We start from the raw sequence: 22,197 nt of genomic DNA, 5'->3' as shown, positions 1-22,197 counted from the left end.
ATTGAGGTTAATTTCCAGGCTTGGGGAGTGTGGAAAAGAACTGCAAACCTCTTCCAGTGAGGTTGTAGGAAGTAAACTGATCACTTGAACTTGCACAGCACTTCACGTTTTCTCAGTCCTCTATTAACACCTTTAACACCAACCAAGGCAACAAGAGCTTCCAGCATAGTTTATATACAAAACCATTGGATCAGTAAACAAACACAAATTGTTACTTCAGAAAATAAATAAACAAGGTTACTGGCCACTGGGAGCATACTAAGCTTGACAACAATTTGTAAGGTTAGGTTTTAGCTCTAGTTCACTCTGAAACAGAAAGGTGTAAAAATAATCTGTACAAACACACAGGGAGAAATGACACACACAGACACAAACACACTACACATCCTGTCTGTAAAATACACTTCATATATGTAATCTCAAAATTGAGCTGTATGTATGCACCATTTCAAGCAGGCATTAAAAAAATTAAAAAGACCAAGATCTTTATGTAACTGCATTACAACGTATATAAAATGATTAAACACAGGTTATGTTCTTTGACATTATTTAGAATGCAATGATCTATGCACCATCTATTTAAAAAAAAAAAAATTGCCAGGCTTAATCCTGATTTAACCTCACCCTTAATTATTAAAAATAGTTAAGCACTTACCATAATGTGATTGAAATGCCTGTGGTTTTACGACCTGATTACAGTGGTTACACATCACCAAATAGAAATCATCATGAGCCGGGCAAAGACCAAATATTGGCATATCTAAAAACAAAAAGACAAAATGGCATCTCTCAGCTGCTGACAATTATTGAAAAACAGTTTAATTACAGAGCCATGACACTAGTGTTGAATCATAATTGTAATACATTTGTATCAAATTTGAAAATGAGAAAAAAAAAAAAGAGCATATAATGCAATAGATAATTTTGTGCTGGAGTATTACAAAAGCAAAAAATCTTCCTACAAAGATAAATGTGAAATGAGTGATTACTTGTAGAAAACATCTATTAGAAAACTGATTTAGGACTGATTATCTTGAACCAGATGCAAGAATGTAATAAAAAAGACTGAGTTCAAACGGGAAACACAACATAAGAGGGGATGTTTTATGTATTCTGAAAGGGCTTTAAATTTTATTCCAATTTCATTAAATGAATTAAAATAGGAACTTTATTTTCTATTTAATTTTTAAAACCATTTTAAACACGCAGTTGTTTACCAGGCAGTATTACATGCCTAATGGTTTTATTTGTTTAACAGTGCATTATAGTCCAGCCATCTGCTGCCAGAGATCTGTGTAACAGCTACATAAGAGAGAAACAGAGATAACAATATGTCAGAGCATGTGTGGATTTGAGAGATAACACACATACTTGTAGACTTTTGCTAATAAAACTAGTTTCTGCAGTAATTTGTTTTAAGAATACAGTTTCTTACGAACATAGTTTAACAGTTAAAACTGCATTCAGAGGCCACTGGAGCACAAAATACAACATTTGACTACAGAACTTAAAGGTACATTTATACAACTAAAATGTTATTATAGCAAAATTTATTTATTTATACAAAATAGGAAACTGCAGACATAGTATAAATTCATCACTGCCAAACAGGTGGCTAAGATATCTATAACCTATATTGACCCTATGTAATCTATAAGGGTTTTAAACTGATGTAACGTAAATATTATTATTATTATTAAGTTATCTTAACAGTAACTTAGAAATTAAATTAAGCTTATTTACCTCAGTGTTAGAACAGAACCCAGAGTTGTTTTTTCACGATAGTAATTTGCCTATATGTATTTTTAACACCATCCATACTTTTGTTCTTTGGCAGAACACCCAATAATGAAATAAATTGAGTGGGCTCCATTTTCAGAGTAAATGTGCCATAATACAAGGTAATCACTGCCAGAATGATGCTGTCAGTACTGCAAGGCCCAAACTCCACTTTGCTCCCTGCAGACAACAGAAAATATCTACACCAAATTGCTCCCAGAACCAAGGGCTCCCTTTGTAGGAAGTATCTTTAAAAAATTTAATTGCTTTCATTTAAAGGATCAAGTCTATACCAGGTTTTCCAAAAGCCTTATTAGTGCTACATTAAAATTAAGCATGATACCTGCAATAACAGCTGCAGCTGGATTTTGCAGTTGGATGCAAATACAATGACCAAGAGCAGGTGATGTGTCTGTGATGTGTTGGAGCCACACTTATCAAAGTCACAGGCACCTTTTTTGCAACTGAGGTTACATTAAATAAATAAATGAACCAAAAGCTGATTGGCACTTCACTAAGTAGCAACTCTTGCTTCTCTGTTTGTATGACTTTTTTTTTTTTTAAGTATTAAGCCCTCAGGCACATGGAACTTTCTGCAAACCAGGCAAAACTACTACAAATACATGCTGAGGGGCCAAAAATCAGATAGGAATAATAAACTTCTGTTTTCCAATATCTACTTTCTGTGCTGTAATGTTAAGTTTATACTTTTTTTTTTCCCCCTTACCTAGCTTAAATGTCATTGCTTATACTTCATGCAGGAGCTCATTGGGTATGCCTGTGTAAAAGAAGTTTCCACATGGCAAGCAAATACTCCAGGGTCACTTCCATTTGACTGCTAATACACTGTGATGAATGGGACAGTAGCAGTGTGCACTGTCTCCTATTTATACTGTGAGCAGCACATGGACAGGCTACGACTGTATGATGTCTAACAAACTGTAAATCCACACCCTCAAACCTGTTTTCATAACTGTACCTTTTCTGACAAGACTGGATTTGCAGACTTTACACCAGCTTGTACAGCACACAGGAAACAGTTCACACGAGGGAAGGATTGCCTGTTTCTGTCTCTTGCAAGATAAAGCACTCCTTGACACTACTCTGAGACATCACAGTCACTATTTAAGCACCCTTTTATGAGTATTTGCTGGTAATATGCAGCTCAGATTTTAAACAAGTGAAACAAGTTGGCAGAAGATGATGTAAACAAAGATGTTTTCCTAGTTTGGTTTGGGGATCCCAAGAAATCTGAATAATTTACAAGTGTCCTTTACACTGTGAAGCACATCTTCAGAGGTTTAAAAATCAAAGCTCCAAGTGACAGAAAGCAATCCTAAAATACTAGCAAACACATACTCATAGAGAACCATTCGAAGAGTAAAACCACTTGACACAGAAAAAAGGATTTGCTGCACACTCAAAATCACAGCTGAGATTTCCAAGGAAGTCATGCACCAGACGGATCAAAATCTATGTAAAACCTTCTGCCCCTGCAGCATTCTCCTACAGTACTGGTCATAGAGCAGCAACTAAATGCAACCAGTGAGGGGGTAGTGAGGTTAGAGTCCTAAAAGCATTTCCTTTTTTTTTTTCCCCTAAAACAAACCATAGCTTCTTATAATCAAAGCATTTCTTTGAAATAGCTACAATCAAATCCTTTTGATAGAGAAACCCACGGGGCCTTAAATAAGCCTGGAACCCAAGTGAGCACTGCATGAACACGAGATCAGCCCCCAGATTAGATACTGGGGGGCAAAAAGCAGTATTAATACTTCCCTGAGACCTGAACATGGGGTTTGGAACTGTAAGGAGTGTGAGCCAACCCAGGGAAGTTAGAAGTCTGGAAGAGACCTGAATGCACACTTCCAACCCCAGTAGCCTCAGCTGCAGACAGCTGCCATGGTTTCATGTGCTTCACTGTCATTTTAGTCAAGCAGAGCAACAGCAGGTTTCAAGGAAATCTTGTTTCTGTGTTCCAGCAGGGCAAACAGCATTAAGAGAATGACAAATTAGACCACTCAAATGCTAGGGAATAATATATACAGTATTTTAACAAAACTTATGTAAGAAGTATGTACAAAGAATAGGAGATGGATGCCCAACCTTCCTGTTCTCCCCTCAACCACATACATAAGTTCACAAGTCTTGCAGTTGATATTCTAACATCTAATACTTTATTTAATTTAATGACATGCAAATTCTCTGCTTAAAAGTCTAATGAAGTTTACAGTATTTCACCAGTGTCATTTCAAACACACTGTTCCTGCAAGTTGAAAGATTACTTTTTGAAATACTTCACTGTAAATGTAAAGCCTGTGCCTCTCAAGAAGAGCCTAGCAACCATGATTCATATGTTCCTGTTCCAAAGCTGGGATCATTTAACTCTCTCCATCTGAGAATGTTTTTCAAGGTCAAACTAAAAATTTCAATCAAGACCTCAAGCTTTCCATTTATTTTCCCGTAATATATGGTATAAACATACAAATACTGTTATAGGAGCTGCTAGTTACATTAATTCTACTAAAACTATAAAAAAAACAAACCACTTTCATTTACCTCCATAACATAAAACATCTGAACATTGTGATCTCCAGAATTAACTTCTGTTTTCAAATGTTACATTGGTTTTAAAAAGGTAACTTTAAATGACACATTGATGGACTCCTCCTGGACAATTCTGAGGTATCTTAACTACATTATTTGCTAAGCAGGTAATAAGAAAAATGCTTCTTGTTTGGAAAAGGCCAAGATAGCACCTCTTACAATAAAAAAGTAAAAATAAAAATGGACAATCTGGCATACAACACATAAAGTAACATGGAGCTCAGCAGGTCTACTCTGAAAAACTCTCTCTGAAAAATTACACTGTCATCTCCTCCAGAGGGATGCAGAAGCACATAAGCCACCAACTAATCCCTTCGTATTTCCAGCACTCTTTTTCAGGACAGTTACACCATATAAATTCATGTCTGTGACCTTTAAAAGTAATTGTGTCCATGTACTCTCAATTCTACCTCTTAACTTCACAGACAACAGAAAAAAAACCAAGCCCCCCAAAACAAAACAAAAAACCCCAACAACCAACAACGGGCTAAAAACTCCAAAGTTAGAGAACAAGTCAGCAGTTTTCATTTATCCAGCCACTAACTAGATTCACCACAGCTCCACTGCCTATTTTTGTTGGACTTTTTTTTTTTTTAATACCCCAAATAGTATCACATTTCCTACAAAACTTGTTGTCCCTTTTCAGACTGGGACCATTGCACAATTCATCTGTCCTAGCAACTAATAAGACAATACCCATTCTAAAAAAGAAATGAAATATCACCAAAAAAAAGTGAGGCCAAGATCTTCTTCAGGACAGCAAGGTCTAGAGAAAGAAGGCAAAAGAAGCCCTAATCCTGGCTTTTTGCAGAAACCAGAACACAAGCTTCCTATTTTGCAGAGGTTTGCTCACCAAGACTGAAAAACCAAGGAGTGAAAACTGAAACAGAGGAAGAGAAAGCAAAAGCAGCAAGGGCAGAAGTGAAAGGATGAAGAACAAACTTGATCAGTTAGGGAAAAGAATAGAAAAGCTTGATCAAAAAAAAGTTACAGGAATACATAAAAGTACAGCAAAACTATTTTTCAAGCCAGAGCTGCTACTGCTCACTTCTTCCCTATCTATTCCAAGTATAAACATCTGCTTATGAAGATTATTTTTGAAAGTCTAACTTATCACAAATATGAACGTGCTGCTTGCCACTTACTGTAACTGGACAATAGATATTTGATCAGGGTGCCCCACATGAACAAGTAAAATGTTATGACTACAAAAATCCCCAGGGTATAGCTTAGCACACCTGCAGGCACAACACCAACCTGATTATACTTCCAGAATATTTTTAATCACCATAACTGTCATTAGATGCATTAAAATGTGATGCCCTCGACCATGAACACACGTCCAGATACTACTCCCTATTATCTTCACAGCTCTCCAAACACAATTTATTTTTCTTTTTACTGAGGCCTTATCCAAAGCCACCAGAAGTAAATGTACCAACTTTTATCAATTCATCAGGCTTTTCCATCAGGGAACTGTTTGGGAGGTATTATATAAGTATATACCATTATTTTGAAATGTTGTCAAATCTGGTTTGTTTCAACTATTTAGCATAGGGACCAAGTAAGTTCAAATAATGTCCACATCAGCTATCTTGAATACATTTGCTGTGTTTTCTCATTAGAAGAGAATCAGTCTTGATCATACTAAAGTGAAAAATACGTGAGTACACCTTCTTTTAACTTATCTGGTAGACCTCTAAAGGCTTGCTTCTGTTAGAATTTTTCTTTAAGGTAAGACAACTCTTCACTAGCATCTGAAAAAAATTCAAAAAGCAAAGGAAAAAAAAACCCAAAAAACAACCCACAGCTACAGTAACTCAAAACTAGCTGCCATCTAGAAGGAAAAGCAGTTTTATGCCACCTCCCATAATTTGCTTGTAACATTTATCCCAGGTACTGTCAGATGCTGCTAAAGTAAGAAAAATATTTCCATAGTTTTACCCTTTATGGTTGTGGAGAAGATGAATGTCATTTTATTATCTGAAAGCAGATAAAAACTCCCAAATGACTATTTTTAAGAGGTTGTGCTGTGGGGGAGAGGCACAAGGTGACTCACTAGCACCGAGTCCACATGAAACAACCTGCACCAAACCCAGGTGGATTTCAGACAGAAAGCTCAGCTTGGGTACAACCAGACTAATGGTTTATAGTCAAGCCCAAAAGCTACAATTCTACCAAGAAATCTGCACAGAGCCTTGCTGGACCTGCTGCTGACATTAGTTGTCAATAACAAATCTTCAGGTGCAAGGAGGACCTCAGGTAAGCCCAAGGCAGCAGGCTCTGCACAAAGCACTGCAAGGGATCTCAATTAAATTATCTATCCAAAGCTCCCATCAATTCTAAGTCATATTGTCCCTTACTTCAATTGATTTGAATGTTTAAAAAAGGTGATGGAAGTTAGCACCTCAAAACTTACCTTTCATACACAAATTCTTTATTTTCTGCAACTAAAATATTTGCTACACAATATTTTTCCAAACTGTTTTCCAGAAACACTCAAGTGCTTATCCTTCTCTCTGTAGATATTTACCAATGCTGAAATGAAATAAAACTGCTGGCAATTTTTTTACTGGGTACTATGCAAGATGATAAGAAAACCAAAAAAGAAATATTCCTCAGGAGATATTGTGAACAAAATAACTAAAACCACATGGAATTCAGAGTGCTCTGTTTTATACAGGTTTTAAACCAAAATAAGAGATTCTAGTAAAATATACATACTTGAGGGTACACTGCAAAATTTCAAGTACTGAACACTGAAGTATTAATAGAACACAAGTATTTTATGAACCATATGTGCAGGCATAACAAATTTGTGCCTGCAAAGAACATGTGGATAATCAAACAAACCCATCAAATTTACATATAGAAATTAGATATACATACAGATCCACTTCACTTTTTTAAAAAATCTGTCCCCTAAGGTTTGTGCTCATGTTGCCACAGACACAAAAGAACCTTTTAATACAAAATAAAGCAAACCAAATGGACATTCCCATACCGAAGCTGTTTCATTTAGGTTCAGAGGGAAGCACTGCTGAAGTATTTTCAGCAAGGTTACCTATTTTTCAGTTCTTTGCCAACTCCATTCTGTACATTAAGTAACTTACATTTTTTTGCACACACAGCCTTCAAAGCCCAGCTATTTGAGGAGAGGTTTGGAAGGCACAGCTCTCCTTGGATTCTCAGCACAAGTGCATGAACTTTGTTTCACCGTGCAGTTGCTGATTGATCGGATGAAGGAAGGAACAGCTGAAGACTTGATTAAATGTTTTTGCTGCATTTTCCATTTTGGCAAATATAGCAACTACACAGCATTTTACTGGAGTCCTAAGAATACCCAAACCTCAGAGTTTTAGCTCAGAGAAATGACTTTCACTTCAAGACCAAAAAAACACCCTGCAATCTAGTTTAACTAAATACAGGAGCTGCATTATGAGATTTGATCACTGTCCTGAATTTTTACTCATGTTGGAAGGTTTATCTCCATAAGCAGAGTCCTTTCTGCCCAGAATCCTTTTGAAACTCAATACAGTCTATTTTTCCAAAGCCACAGTTCCATAGCTTTTCCTTTCCCTAACTCAAGGCAAGACCTTGCCCTGTGAAACCTGAAAGGGCAAGGCAGGACCTACCTCTCCTTGCTCGTGTTCTCTGCGGGTTCAGCCACGCTGCTCTTCCAAAACCTCATCCCCTGCACCACCATGGCCAGCAACAAGGTTTGCCACATCCTGCAGGCAGTGACCCTCCTCTGTGGGTACCCAAGTGGCAAATCCAAACACCAGCCTGTCTGCAAGGCTCTGAGCACCCCATCACTGCAGTTCTCTCCCTCTTGCTGCAAGGATGAGGAACCCGACGCTGCCAGGGGCTAGGGCTCCCCTTTTCTAAAATTTAGCAGTCTTAAGAAATTTCTGTATCATGTCCACTATAAAAGCAGATGGCAAAGTGAAGGGTGGCACACACACGTGCACCTGCAGCCTGGTGTGCAGCTGGGGCTGCTAATTTTAGGCTCCTAAGATTTGGATGTTTCTGTAATAACATACAAAGCACATGCGAAATCAGACACCTCATATTTCATTAAATTATCTGTATACAAATTCGTCTACCTGCAATTAATCTTCTGGAAAATCTAGCACAAAAAGTATGCCAGATTGTTCATTCAAAGCTATTAAACAGGTTTTCTGAGATTATAGCACAGAATAATACAAAATTTCAGTGAGCAAGTTCACAGAAGATTTTCTATAGAAAGACTGAATTAATAAAGTTCTCAATGAAACACAAGTAATGTATTTAAGGCTTTTCAGCAGATGAAAAAGTCTCCCCGCACACACTATTCTGTTACATCAAGTTTTCATCAGCAATTTGAATGAAGTCAGTCCTCTTCCAAAGCTATTTCCATTTACTCACTAACGAGTTTTCAAAGCTGAAGATATTTTAAATTTCTCCAGCCAATTTTTATGATACTGCTCAAATGCTGAATGTCCAATTTGTCATGTAGGAAACCTTCATTCAAAGTCATGCATTATTTTTAGGTGACATGATCTCATCGTGCCACTGCTGTATTTTAGGGAAGCCAACAAATCATTATTTATGAGTTTGTGTAAAAACAAAACAAAAAACAAACAAAATCCCCCAAACAAACAAAAAACCCCCACAACTAAAAAACACCAACCCCAAACCTATTTGTTATATACCCAATCCTAAAATAGCTTAAAAGAACTTCAAAGTTGAGTTTACTTTTGTGATTATGACATAAAAATCAAATACAATTCAGGGAAAAAAAATCTTGGGAGTTTACATTCCCAAGTGTAAACTAATTTAAAATTCAGTTATCATACAGAAAACCAGGGTCTATTAAGGGGGGAGGTTTCTGGATAAGCAACTACTCACAGTCTCAATTACAATTAAATAAATCATTCATGGAATAGTCTAAATTGTATCTTAAGTCATACACTCTAAATCATGCTACTATTATGAGCTGGTTTAGCATCAACAGGTCTGGTGCTCTTCTCCCCTTTCACACACAGCACGCTGTGTACTTTGGAGCAGCTGTACTTTTGTAGTAGGAAAAAGGAAGTTTGTATTATTTAAACCTACACTCAGAGTTTACATAAAACCACTCATTGCAGCAAAAGTAGAGACATTGTGACTGCAAATGGTGAATGTGTTCCAAGCTCCTCACCCTCTCCCATCTCTTATCTAGAGATATTTTTGAGGAAATAGAGGTGGTATGTGTGGGTTTTGTCATCCTTCCCTACCTGTGCCCACAGCACAGCAAGCAACTGGGTCCTGGCTGTATCTCAGTGCCCAGCAACCGAGGTAACAGTTTGAAAGGGAATGACCTTTCCCTTAGAGATTTACACATTTTCTTACTGAGAACTGAAGGAATACAATGTACCCACTACTGCATCTTTTGTGACAAGAGAAAACAAAATTTAGCAATAGAAAAGAAATTAAAAAGTGACATCAGAAACACCACAACCACTACAGTCTTTAAAAGCAAACTCTTCAAACCAATAAAAATAAGAACGAGAGCCAATTATGCATCTCTTGCATTATGATAATATTGCAAACTTCATATTAAAACCATGATCAGTTACCACATCATTTTCCTGCTACACGGGACATGCACAGGACATCTTTCAGCCTCTTCCCTGCTGATTGTGGCCCCAGCTCTTGTGTGACATGAGCCTGGCATTTTTCTTTAATTGTCCAAAGACAATGTAACCTCATGGAAAGAATATTCTGTGTACATTTTACATCATGCACCTGATACCTGAGGGAGCAAATCAGCACACACACACACAAAGAAAACAATATAGACAACCTGTCAAGTGAATTCTATTTCAGTATTTTCTTTTATTAGGCAACCCAACTACCTAAAACCACCCCACCCCTGCCACTCCCATTCTCCATGCACTGGAACATCCACTTCAAAAATAAACTGTTTCAATCACGTCTAACATAGCTATAAGGAAAATGGTGCCTGTGGATTTTCCTATACCAACTTGTATTTCTGTACCCCTCTCAATTTGGCAGGCAGTGTTTTCCATTAAAATTTCATTCCTTTGCTTTACAGATTTACTAGCAGTCGACTTGATAGAATAATAAAAAAAAGCAAGTTGCAAAGCAATAGGTACATAAATGTACTATAGCAAAAGTAATGTCCAGAGTACTCTGATACTTAATAGGATTAAAAGAGAAAGTAGAAAATGAAACAATGTTTTTGTTGTTACAGTGCAATAAAAGAACTAACCCACTTCTTAGGAATTTGAACCCTCACGTAGTGACAAGAATTATTTTAAAGTTGGCTATTATGTACCTTTAAAGCCCATCTTTCAAGATTTATATTTTCCCTGTTAAGAGTGATTTGCCCTATTTTAGGCTCTCGCCTTCACAAATTCTTTACCAGAATTCCATCTCCAAACACTACAAGTAAAATACATGATACCTGTTACAGATACAAAAAAACTTGGAAAACACTGAATGAACAAATCTGTATCACTTATTATTCTTCCACACCTGGCACTAGTTCTCTGGTACCAAAATCACTCATTTCACCCTTAAACAGAGACAGGTTGGGAAGGACTGCAACTTTTAATACTTTTTAAATTTGGTTGTATTAAAAAATGAAGATAACTTAGATCCTATTATACATGCAGAAGATCTCAAAGGGCTAACAAGCTTTAAAGTAATTTTTCTGCTCATTCATAGCCTGGCCCTCTATAACATCACGGGAACATCAGCTCACTTGTGATGTACACTAAAGGCAATACCTCCAGCAAAACAGAAAAGTAAAGGAGAAAATCATTTGCTCACACTATGTAACATACTGATTTGGTTGATTCAGTCTAACTCACAGATTGACAGCTACTTCTAAGATTACTTCACTCCTCTGACCTCTCTGTAGCTACCAGTGCTCCTGTCACACTTGGGAAGAAGGTAAATGGACATGTATGAATGCACCTAAATACACAGAGCAAGGGGAAAAAAATTAAACTTCTCTCCTATGTAGGCCAGCTAGCAAGCAAAATGTTCTACTCTTGGAAAAAAAGTACTGAATTGGTCAAAAGTATTAATTTTTACAAGTCTTATGTCTAAAAAGATATACAACCAATAAATGTGTAATAGAAGAAGCAAGTCATCCTTACACAAGAAGATCAGACATACTCATTGTGTGACTGCAAGGAGACACAGGCAAGTGGTGCCTTGCATCCCTCAAGAGCCCCACAGATCTCAACTGGGGGTCCTGATGCTTTGTATTACAAGATCAGTCTGGTTGCAAAGGTCTGTAGAGGAGACAGCACTGAAGGCATATGGAGTCAGTATTAAGCAAGTGGCACAGCAAAGAACATTTGGACTTGGTATTTTAAAAAAGGGAGAGAAAAGAACAGTTCAGAGCACTAAACTGCCCCTAGATGATTCAGGATGACAACAGTAAGATAAACTAGGTGACAGAGAGTTGACAGGTAAACAGGATCCTTCAATATTTTAATAAATTCCTAGAGTTTACCACCCTGTAGTACACCTACAATGAATAACACATTCACCTTCCTAAAGCAGACAAAAGATAACTGCTGCAGACACAGCTAGGATAACAAACCCATGGTTTACAACAGAAGCAGATCCTTTGCCAGACACAGCAGTTGCATGCTCATGAATTTCAGGACCCAGGCTGAGGTCTTCAGCTCAAACCCTCTCAGAGACTCCAGCAATCTCTACTGGTGCCTATCCAGGGTAGGCAGGAAGCCAAAGCCACTGCTGCCAAACTTGTTGAGCCAGTCTTCCCAGAGCTGGCCCACAATGCACCACTTTGTGTTTGGAAATTGCTCAAAAGCTTTTGCTTCCAGCAACAGCATGAAACACTTGGGGAAAGATGCCAGAGGAGTCCAAGAAAGGGTATTGCGGGGCCACCATTATAGTATGGACACCCCAAATGCTCCCACCCATTGGTGACACCACCTTGAGTCACTGCAAGGAGAAATGTAACAGTGCTTCCCTTGAAGGCCAGATCTCAAAACTCTACTCTTAAGAGTGCAGGAAAACACTCAACGTGATTAAATGATAAATAAAACCACTGATACTGCACCTTACCACTGCATCTTCCCATTTTACAATGAAGAGCACCACCTATCCAGAGCCTGTGATTTTGGTCTTTTCCCAGGACAGAAGCCTTCCTTCACGTCATCACAGTTATCCATCATGACTCTCAGTGGTGTTGAGGGAATTACAGTGTTGCACAGAGAATCCCTTTTTCATCCCCAGCAGTTGTAAACAAGCCTCAGATAAGACACACTGACAGCATGCTCAAGATTTTACTCCTGTGCTCTACCTACTCCACAGATAAAAATAGCATTCTTATCTCCAGGGCTATCAAGCTACCACTCCAGATCATTAAATTCAGGCCACAAAACCAACAGAAGAAACTTGTGAGTTTTATTCCAGCAAATGACACAGTGGACTATGCCCCTGCATTTCAGATGTAAGCTGACAGGCGGAATGAAAAGGAAATTTCCCAAACAAGGTCTGATGCATTTCAGATTTCTCCAACCACCCCGTGGAAATAGCAGTGTTGAAACAGTCAGGCAAAGCAAACCAAGTCAGGTGGCTATTCTACAGGTTCTACAGAAGGAACAACAGATAAGGACAGGGCCCTGCCCAGCCTAGATACAAAACATAATCAAACTATCAGATTGGTATCAGTATTTTCCCCAAGGACTCTTAACACAACTGGTGGTAGAAATCTTCCTTCAACCACTTGGCTACAAAAAGAGTAGGACCAAAAAAATTGCCATCTATTATATAAGCATCCATTGCTTATATTTTATATATTGCACTGGCTTTGGTGGGCAACACAGATGTCTTGAATTTGGCTCAAAACCTTTCCTCTGTAAATTATGAACTGTAACACTGAACAGAAGCTCCTTAACAACCATGACTTCTAAACAATTGCTTTGAATAACACAACTTGCACAGAAATGAAAGAGAAAATTGCTTTCCAAAATGTGTCTTTAAGTACTTGTATGAAGCAAATGCTGCCTATCAGGAAATAGATTTAAGACTTTATTTAGTATCAGCAAGAGCAGGACAACTCTGCAGAGCGGAACAGACAAATTCACAGACTGTTCCTAAAACCCAAAATTATATTCCTTACAAACCAAGCAAAACCTTCTATTTTCTGCAGCAAGTTAAATTACTTTAATACATTTCTAGAGTCATTCTAAACTAATAAAAATTAAACTTCTTACAATTTTAACATTTCCTGACAAAAGTAAGAAAGTTCCTGGAAAAAATTTTATTTTGAAAGCTGCTTTTTGAATTATTTTACATGGTCATCTCAATTAGCTAAGACCCAAACTGTCTGACTACTGGGAACACTTTTTTGTTCCTTTCACATACCCATCAAAAATACAATCAGTTAACCCAAATGTTTGCAGAATCTGAGGCCTCCAGATGTTCCACACTATTACAGATTCCTTCTGAATGGATAACAAAAATATTTGGTATGGTTCATGTTTATGTATACTGTATAGGTGATCCTTCTTTACCCTTTTGGCATTATTTGCAATAGCCCTCCAGTAAGAGACAAAAATAAATGATGCTGTAACTCTTCCTCAGCAGAGTAACCCAGATTCAAATAGTATTCTCTCCAGGTCACAAAGATTCTGATACCTCAAGAATTTAAGTCAAAGAAACTTTTAATTTTAATTACCTGACTTTCTGACATAGCTAATCACTAAAAACTAAATTTAAAATAAAAAATAAAAACTAAATTTTAAAAAACACACTAACCAATATGTTAAATAATAGAAATTAGTTCTTACTTGCTGTTTAATTTTTCACAATACACTGCTTCCAACTGATCCTGATTTACACTACAGTCATTCACTGATACAACACCCTTAACAGCCTTAAAGATAACCAAGATATAAGACAATGCTATGCAGTCATGTAGGTATCTGTGTAAAAATCAGTTCAGATTCATTCCCAAAAGATACATAACCAAGCACACAATTCAACAGATTCTAGAATTACCAGACCAAATATATGCTGGAAAATTCAGGAAATTCTTCAAGCAACCATCACCTTGTTTTGGAAACAACTTTAAAGTTCGAATGCAACCCTTATTTTACAAATGTTTTACTCAGCAGAGATGAAGGAGCTGCTTAATCCAGCACTACCAGCAGGAAAAAAAAAAAGGAAAAAAAAAAAAAAAAAAAAAAAAAAAAAAAAAAAAAAAAAAGAAGCTTGTAGAACCACACCCTAGGTGTAAACTGATACAGATTTTCTTCTGTATTTTAGCCTGAAACAATAGCCAGAGGGTGTCATTTAGGCTACATACACCTTGACAAAGCATTGGCTACAATATCTAGGGACTGACAATTAAAGTGTTTGCATAGGGAAGCACAGCAGTCTGATCACAAGGTTGTAGCCAATGTGGCTGTCTCACACATGCCTGCTGAGCCCCATTACCTGGCCCTGCATCCTTCCCTCCAGTCACAAGCAAAACCCTTGTTGACTCCAGTGGCTCACGATCAGACCTCACATCCCCAGATACCACTTAATAAACTGGCAGAACTCCAGGTTTCCCACTGACAACATCTACTCCATCGTTTATGCAGTCAATGAAAAAAACCTGTAGACAGAAAGCTGAATTTATGAAGAGCAAAATATCACAGAATTTGACGTTAAAAGAAAACAAACATCCAATGTATTGTGCATTCAGCATGTTACTTGCTTTTCATATTTAACTCATTAAATCTTCTACACTTCATTTTAATGCAAGCTGCCATAGAACTTTCAGGCAAATGTATCAGAATGAAATGGTCCAACAAATGTTCTTGCAAATAAAATGAAGAGATCTCAAGGTGCACATTACAGACTTGCAACCTCAAAGCTGTTCCCTATTGGATTTTAGTTGCTTTGCAAACATTTTTCCAAGTGCCAGCTGAGAACACTGCATTTACTATTACACTACAAACAGTTGATGAAAGATGCAAGTCCTGCTTAGCCACAGAAAAGCAGATCAAGAACACTCTAAGTTTTCTGGCTATTGTTATCCTACCAGGAGAGGAGGGAGACAAAACCAACTATCCCTTCACCTTTGATTACCAATCAAGTTTGCCTATGGGCTACACTGAAGTTATCAAAAGTCAAAATCAGGGTGGGGGTGAGCTTGTAAATAAAAGATGTTTCTCATGGGAAAACAGGTTCCCACGAAACAGCTTATGCCACAAGGCCTGATAAGCAGAGTTTACACACAAATAACCAAGCATTTGAGTATTTCTAATCTATATGAGCCAATAACCTAGAATATCTACAGTCAGAGTGGCCATTTCCAAAGCTAGCAATCATGACTCACAGTGATGAGGGAGCAGCTGCATGTGCAGTTTACTTTGCTGAAGTCATACCCTGTAGTATCTGGGGTTACCATGAGAATCTGATTTACCAGGAGAATGAGCCTGAGAGCCACTGTATCACCACTCACAGTTGCAGACAGCCTGCACAAGCAGGGAGAACTCTTGACTGTTCAAAGCCTTCCAGCTACAGGAACACCGATGACAATGAATTCATCACTTTTGTGACAACTGCTTTCACAGTCCTGCTATTCTTCTCCATTATCCCTTGAATTCCCTTTGCCAGATTTTAACATTTTTAACATTTACTGCTAAAAACCTGGTGTAAGCACAAAGCTGTATTCATCTCTGTGCTGTCACTTACATTGCAAGGATGTCTAGGAAATAATGGTGTCATACACATGGACAGATTCCACATCTTCTGTTCATTAAAAGGGAAGAGAAATTATTTTAAAGCATCTTATAGACTATAAAGCATATTTAATTACAAATAAAATATTATAATGACGTATGGAAGATGAAATCTCTGCCTTCTAAGGGATAAGAGATCACACATGTCCCCAGCTGGCCTTTGGCAGTTACAGTCATAAGCTGGAGACAGCCAGAAAAGGTGTAGGAACTGCATGCATTTTCTTTTATAGATCTACTGCAATGGAAGAAACAGCTTTTAAAATATTACCTTAGAGAGAGTAATCTGCAGCCTCTTAACCCAATTTATTCAAAAGTACCCTTCACCAAGCCTTTCTGTCTTCCCTGCTCTACTTACATGACAGCATTATCAACTCATATGAAAGTCTTATTTCTATGTAATATTTATCACATTGTTGTTAGTGAGCATTTGTTGTTAAATATAAACAGAAACTATAAAAAATCAATATCATCTAGTATTATCAAGTCATCACCTCTGCTGTATAGGTATAACCTAGATAAATCATACATACCACTTAAGAAGCATTAGATAACAGCAAATTCCTGACTGTTACATATGCACATAGACAACTATTTCAAAGGTTCTTATGAACAAATAAAATATCTTGCTTCCCCACTATTACAGATAGATTGAAGCAGTTTTGTGCCTTCAGTTCCAGTGAAGGTCCTCAAGGCCTTGCAATATCCCACTAATACTATCGTAATATCCAAAACCTGCAAAGTATCTCTAAAGCACAGGAGATGACACAGTTCTAACTTGCAGCCTAACATCACAATATTCTATTTATAACATGTGACTCATCTCACCAGAAATAATTAAATATTGTAAACAGAACTTGGATTTAAGGGAAAAAATAACAAGAAGAAAACGAGGGCCAGTCACTGCCAATAATCTCAAAAGTAGCATCCTTTCAAACTGCATGTTTTTCAAGCTCTCTCATGAAATCTCCACAATTTTCTTAAACAGTTTGATGCACTTTTCAAGTCTCCTTGTAATTGTTTTGCGATAATCAGTCCCTGAATCCTTAAAACACTTCGTGTAAATAGGCAATTAAAATGCAATGAAATGGAGATTTATCTGATTACAGACTGTGAACAGCTATGCAGAATGTCAAAAAAGAAGCACGGCACATTGTACTGCTACCTTCAAATATTTATTTCAATCTATCACAATTTCTCAGTGTATTTGCAAGCAGTCAGGGAGTATACAGCCCTCTAAGCATCTTTGACATGATTTAACACAACAAAAATCAACTCAACTGAGCACCTCTAAAGGCTGAATAAAAACAAATTTAAATTTGAAATGAGATGCTGTCTCTTACTGGTATTTACAACTTAATATTGGAACAAAAGTTTCACTAATGCTTTAATTATTTATTGAACCTGCTGCTGGGAAAATTCTAGACCTTGGGTCTATGTGATAAAGATGCTTCTAGTGAGACCTCCTTGTCCAGCCCTGGATTTCACTGTTTGACCCTGCCCAGTATAGGCTAAAGAAGAACAAGGGTTCATTGCTTAGCTCTCAGGATCCTCACAGCTCTGGAAACTTCAATTAATAACAGTATAAGCAAATCTCAAAGCTTCTGTTGAATGCCCTGAAGGTTCATGGAGTAATTTATTTATTCATTTATTCCCCCCAGGATATATTAACTGTCCCAAGATGAGAAGTTCAATTCTTACCAAGTGCCATGATGCTGAATAGAATTTGCTTCCGCCTGCTCTCCTGATAGATCCCTACTCTCATAAAAACCTTCTGGAGTACCTTCTGAAGGTGCCTGCCAAAAACTGATCATCTGCATTCCCACAGAAAATTCACCACTCACTCACTTTACTAAGGCCAGTATAGTCTAAATACTATAAGGCTGATCTGGTGCTACATCATCACACAGCCAGTGTGAATTCTTACCTGCAATACCTCCAAGTACATCTATTGTACCAGGGACCATCACACAACTAATCTCAACTTGCAATAAAGTCATTGCCTCCTCTGCATCTCCTTCCATGACCATCCAGAAGACCACCTCACCCAAAACAGCTGTTATGTATGCAGAGCAACCAGAAAGTTCCTCACAAATCTCAGAAGCACCAGGTACAAACAGAACAAATCACTGGCAGGTGGCATGGGTGGCAAAGACCTCTTTTTAGCCAGGACTCCACAATCTTGATCAATGACAAGTGATCAAATCAAGCTCAAGATGTAAGTCACAAATGTTCTCTCATCCTCTTGTACTTTGTTGCCAGTAGCTATAAACCAGTGAAGTGCTGGAAACGGGCAGTAACAAGGGATTCTCCTCTCAAAGGATGCATCACACACACACACACACACACACACAAAAGGGGGGTGTAGTGTAACTGAAAGGATAAGATGCTTAAACTCTTGCAAAGACACTCCACAGTTTCAGCATGCACTGAGTAATTCATCAAAACCAAGCACTCAGTTTTAACTTGTCCGACCAAATCTCTCTTGTTTTCCACTCTCAGATGCTATAGATTCCTTTGCATTTTTATTAATATGCTTATTTCAAAAGAATTTCATGAGTCAATATAAGAATCTAACAGACTTTCACCCCAACCGCCTCACACCTTAAGTAATATTACAGCAAAAGTAATGATGACATCTTTGCTAAGAGCAGATACTTTCCTTCTCTCTCTCCTTAAGAGTGGCAGTTGTTTGTTTTTCTGGTTTTATTTAAACAACATACAAGATAGCTGGTAGAAACTGGAAATTTACCCTGGGGAGAGTCAGAGTTTGTCTGAGGGTGAGAGAAGGTTAAACCCCCAGTCCCAATGAACAGCTTTGGGCCTCATCACTTCTAGACAGAGCTTCTCTGCTCTTCCAAAGCAAAACAAGCCAATCTGTTGCCAAATTTTGCAAGAAGCAGAAGTTCACTCTGTTTAAGCCTGTCAAAGTTACCACAAATTAACTCAATGCTTACTAACAGCTCCACTTAAAAATAATTTTCACAACAGAACGGGCTAGAAAAATTTTTAAAAGCAAACCAAATTCTGCACAGGTTAGGAAGAAAATTAACTTGCTTGCCAGAATCTTTTAAGCATTGATTACAAAGTTTGACACTAAGAATAATTTTCTTCAGATGAAAAACTACAGATACTACAGACACATTCACATCCTTTTGAGACCTGCTGTGGCTCCAAGATGAGCTGAGTGTACTCGAGCTTGCTGGCTGTATCTGCTAGCACAGAAGTTTGAAAAATGCACTTCAGCAAAGTTTTGTTTTAAAATATTAGAAAACTGGATGAAGAGGACTAGAATTTCTGCCTCGTTGTTTTTGAATGCATTTACAGATTATAATGCAACATGCTAACACTTGCTTCATCACAGCAAAAGCTGCGTGGCAGAGGAATCACACCTTTAGCTGGCTCACAAGCAGTAGGTAATTAAGTGACTGTGTGAGCTAAAAGATTCTGTTATGTGAACTACATATGAAATTAACTGAAGTACAGTTGCTTCTAGAACACATTGATAGTATTTCTCATCATGGCAAGACTTCAGTGTACAAAGTCAAAATAAATTTTAAAGGATGCTTCAAAATAAAATTTCCTTATGAAGCAGAGCAGTCCCTTTCTCTGAATATTCTGAACCAAAAACAAACGAAATCTACTGGGCCTATACCTTATTCCTGAAGCTCTAGTTTCTGCATCAAAGCTCAGTGTGAACTGTTGCTACCTCAAAAAGCAAAAGGCAGGAAAGCATCCAGTTAGTCTCTCACTTTGGTAAAGATGTGCAAGAATCCCAGCAGGAAGGATTGCATATTATGGATTAGCAAAAGAGAAAGACTATAAGAACAATGAAAATGAAAACAGGGAAGTGAGAAAAACATTGGAAGTGTGGGAAGCTCAAATTTATTTTCTAGTTCTTACTTTGATGTGAGCTTGCTTATGTCAGGGAGGGTTAGATACAGAAAAAAGCATTCAAGACTATGAACTAATTTTAGTGTCCTGATCCCTACATGGAACTAGCATCACTGACAGGTATTAAGGACTCATCAGGCTTCACAACCACCAGTGTACTGAGAGAGAAGCTGCCTGATCAGCAAATGGGAAATACCAGTGACAGGTATGTTTGAAATCCTGCCTCTCTCTTCACAGCTTGCAAATGTTGCCCTAGAATGACACTTCTTATGTCTTTTATTCCTTTAAAGGAATAACAGGCATTATTTTCCTTTTAAATCATAGCAAAAGGAGATGCTGGTAATGTTAAGCCCCTTTTTAATACAGTGTTAGGACAAGGCAAACATTCCCTCTTCACTCAGCAGACCCAGACTTTATTGCCTGCAAGCCTAAAATCCACCTCTCACCACCAGGCAGGTGGACTCCCTAAAAGACACAGAGAAATGGCATGTGGGAAGGGAAACAATTGCAACCCATAGTTGCACATAGTGAGCACACAGGCCAGCAGGAGCCTGACCTGAAAGCTGACAATTGTTAAATAAAAGAAAACAGTCCTTGGTTTTGAATAAATTCTAATACATAGACATAAAGTCATGTTCCCTCCTTCGCTCCCTCTCCAGGCCATGAATATTTAATTCTTTTATGCAAACTGGAAGAGTTGCAATGCAAGGTTAAATTAACCTAAATAACCTTGAAATCCTTTTGTAAAGTTGGGCCTTTGAGTCAACTCCCAATCTGTAAAGAAAGAACTTTCTTACACAACGAGTTCTGTTGTTCCCTGCATTTCAAACACCATGTGGTACCAAGACAAAAATCGTGAGGTTAGAGTTGACTGGACAAAATTTATACCTTAGATTCACCTTTGTGTTAGAATCCAAGGTTTCAACACTTCAATTATGTAATAAATGCTTATTCCTTGGTTTTTAGTGTAAAATTCTTCTTGGGGAAAAGGAATCAGTTACAGTATTCTCCAAACTGTATTTGATAACACAACACCTACACACACTGACATGTTTTGCTGCTCCCCTAGTTCTTTAAGTGCAAGTCCTTAATTAAAACTTTTCCTTTTGCCATATTTTGCAGTAACAAGTGCCCTACAGACCAGCTACCTCTATACTCCAAGCCAGCGTCTCTCATTCATAGGTCATATAGCAACCAAACTAAATAGACTTCTGGGAGCCTGACAGAGATACTAAGTTTCACTTTCAACACTCAGAAATGTTTTATGAATTTCCTTCAACTCGTAACCCTACAAATCATTCACATGGTTGGAGTCAGTGTGGAGAAGGTGCGTCTCAGTGGTCAGCCTATGCAAAAACAGTTTCATGATCTGTCTCCAGGAAGGGGAGGGCACACAAGAAAAAAAAAAAAAAAGATTACTCTTCACCCTGCCAGCTAATCTTTCAAATCTGGAAACTTCAGATGCCTGCATTTTAAGAGGTAGAAATAAGAAAGAATGTGTGAAAATCCTTATTAGTAAAATCTTTACTAGGATAATGTGCATGCTTATTGTTATAAATGCTGTTTTAGCATTTGAATTATTTGCCTATTCAGAAAAATAAATATCCAACTCAGCCATTAGACTGCTACTTGGTAATGAAGTAATAAAGTGATTTTTCAAGAAGTCCAAGTACTTATACAGGTACAAGATGGCAAATGGCAGAAGTGTTTCCGAGCACCACAGCAACCCTGTCTACTGCATCTCTCTTACAGGTCTGTGACCACTGATTCTGGTCCTAGAAATGTATTTTTTCCAAATTCTAGCAACACTAGGAATTTCACCTTAAACAGACATTTTGATTCAGCCTCAGTATAGGTCCCTGCCTCACAATCTTATTAGCCTGTGACACCTTCAGTTTCATTGCTGTTTGTAGCTCACGAGTAGATGTGTGCTGGATCATCTCCTCAGGTCCCTGGCAAGTACTGTCTTCTCTGATCAGAAACCAAGTTTACAAACTCAGTCTTCCATTTCTAACAGTGTCAAATAAATAAGTTAGGCCTAACAGATCCAGTACTTAAAACAGTGAGGCCTAGTCTATGGCATGCTTCTCAGAAACATAAAGTCTAATGGAACTTACCTAGGGCTAACAATATTTTTAAAAGTTTTAGAACA

At 37.7% G+C, this 22,197-nt stretch overlaps 1 protein-coding gene across 6 annotated transcripts in view; it reads right to left on the bottom strand.

Moving 5' to 3' along the window:
- The window catches only part of ATXN7 (ataxin 7), an 87,073-nt gene that overhangs the window by 37,613 nt on the left and 27,263 nt on the right, over positions 1 to 22,197 (bottom strand). For 5 of the 6 annotated variants that reach the window (XM_030458215.1, XM_030458216.1, XM_030458214.1 and 2 more), the window contains one exon: positions 656 to 760. The exons of the other annotated variant lie outside the window; for it this stretch is intronic. In XM_030458215.1, the coding sequence (XP_030314075.1) occupies positions 656 to 760 (105 nt within the window). The remainder of the gene's footprint in view (positions 1 to 655; positions 761 to 22,197) is intronic. 6 annotated transcript variants of the gene reach the window in all.

The sequence above is a fragment of the Calypte anna genome, chromosome 12 (genome assembly GCF_003957555.1).
Source record: "Calypte anna isolate BGI_N300 chromosome 12, bCalAnn1_v1.p, whole genome shotgun sequence".
NCBI classification, from domain to species: domain Eukaryota; kingdom Metazoa; phylum Chordata; class Aves; order Apodiformes; family Trochilidae; genus Calypte; species Calypte anna.
Note: the sequence above shows the minus strand (reverse complement) of the source record. Positions and strands in the feature narration are given on the sequence as shown.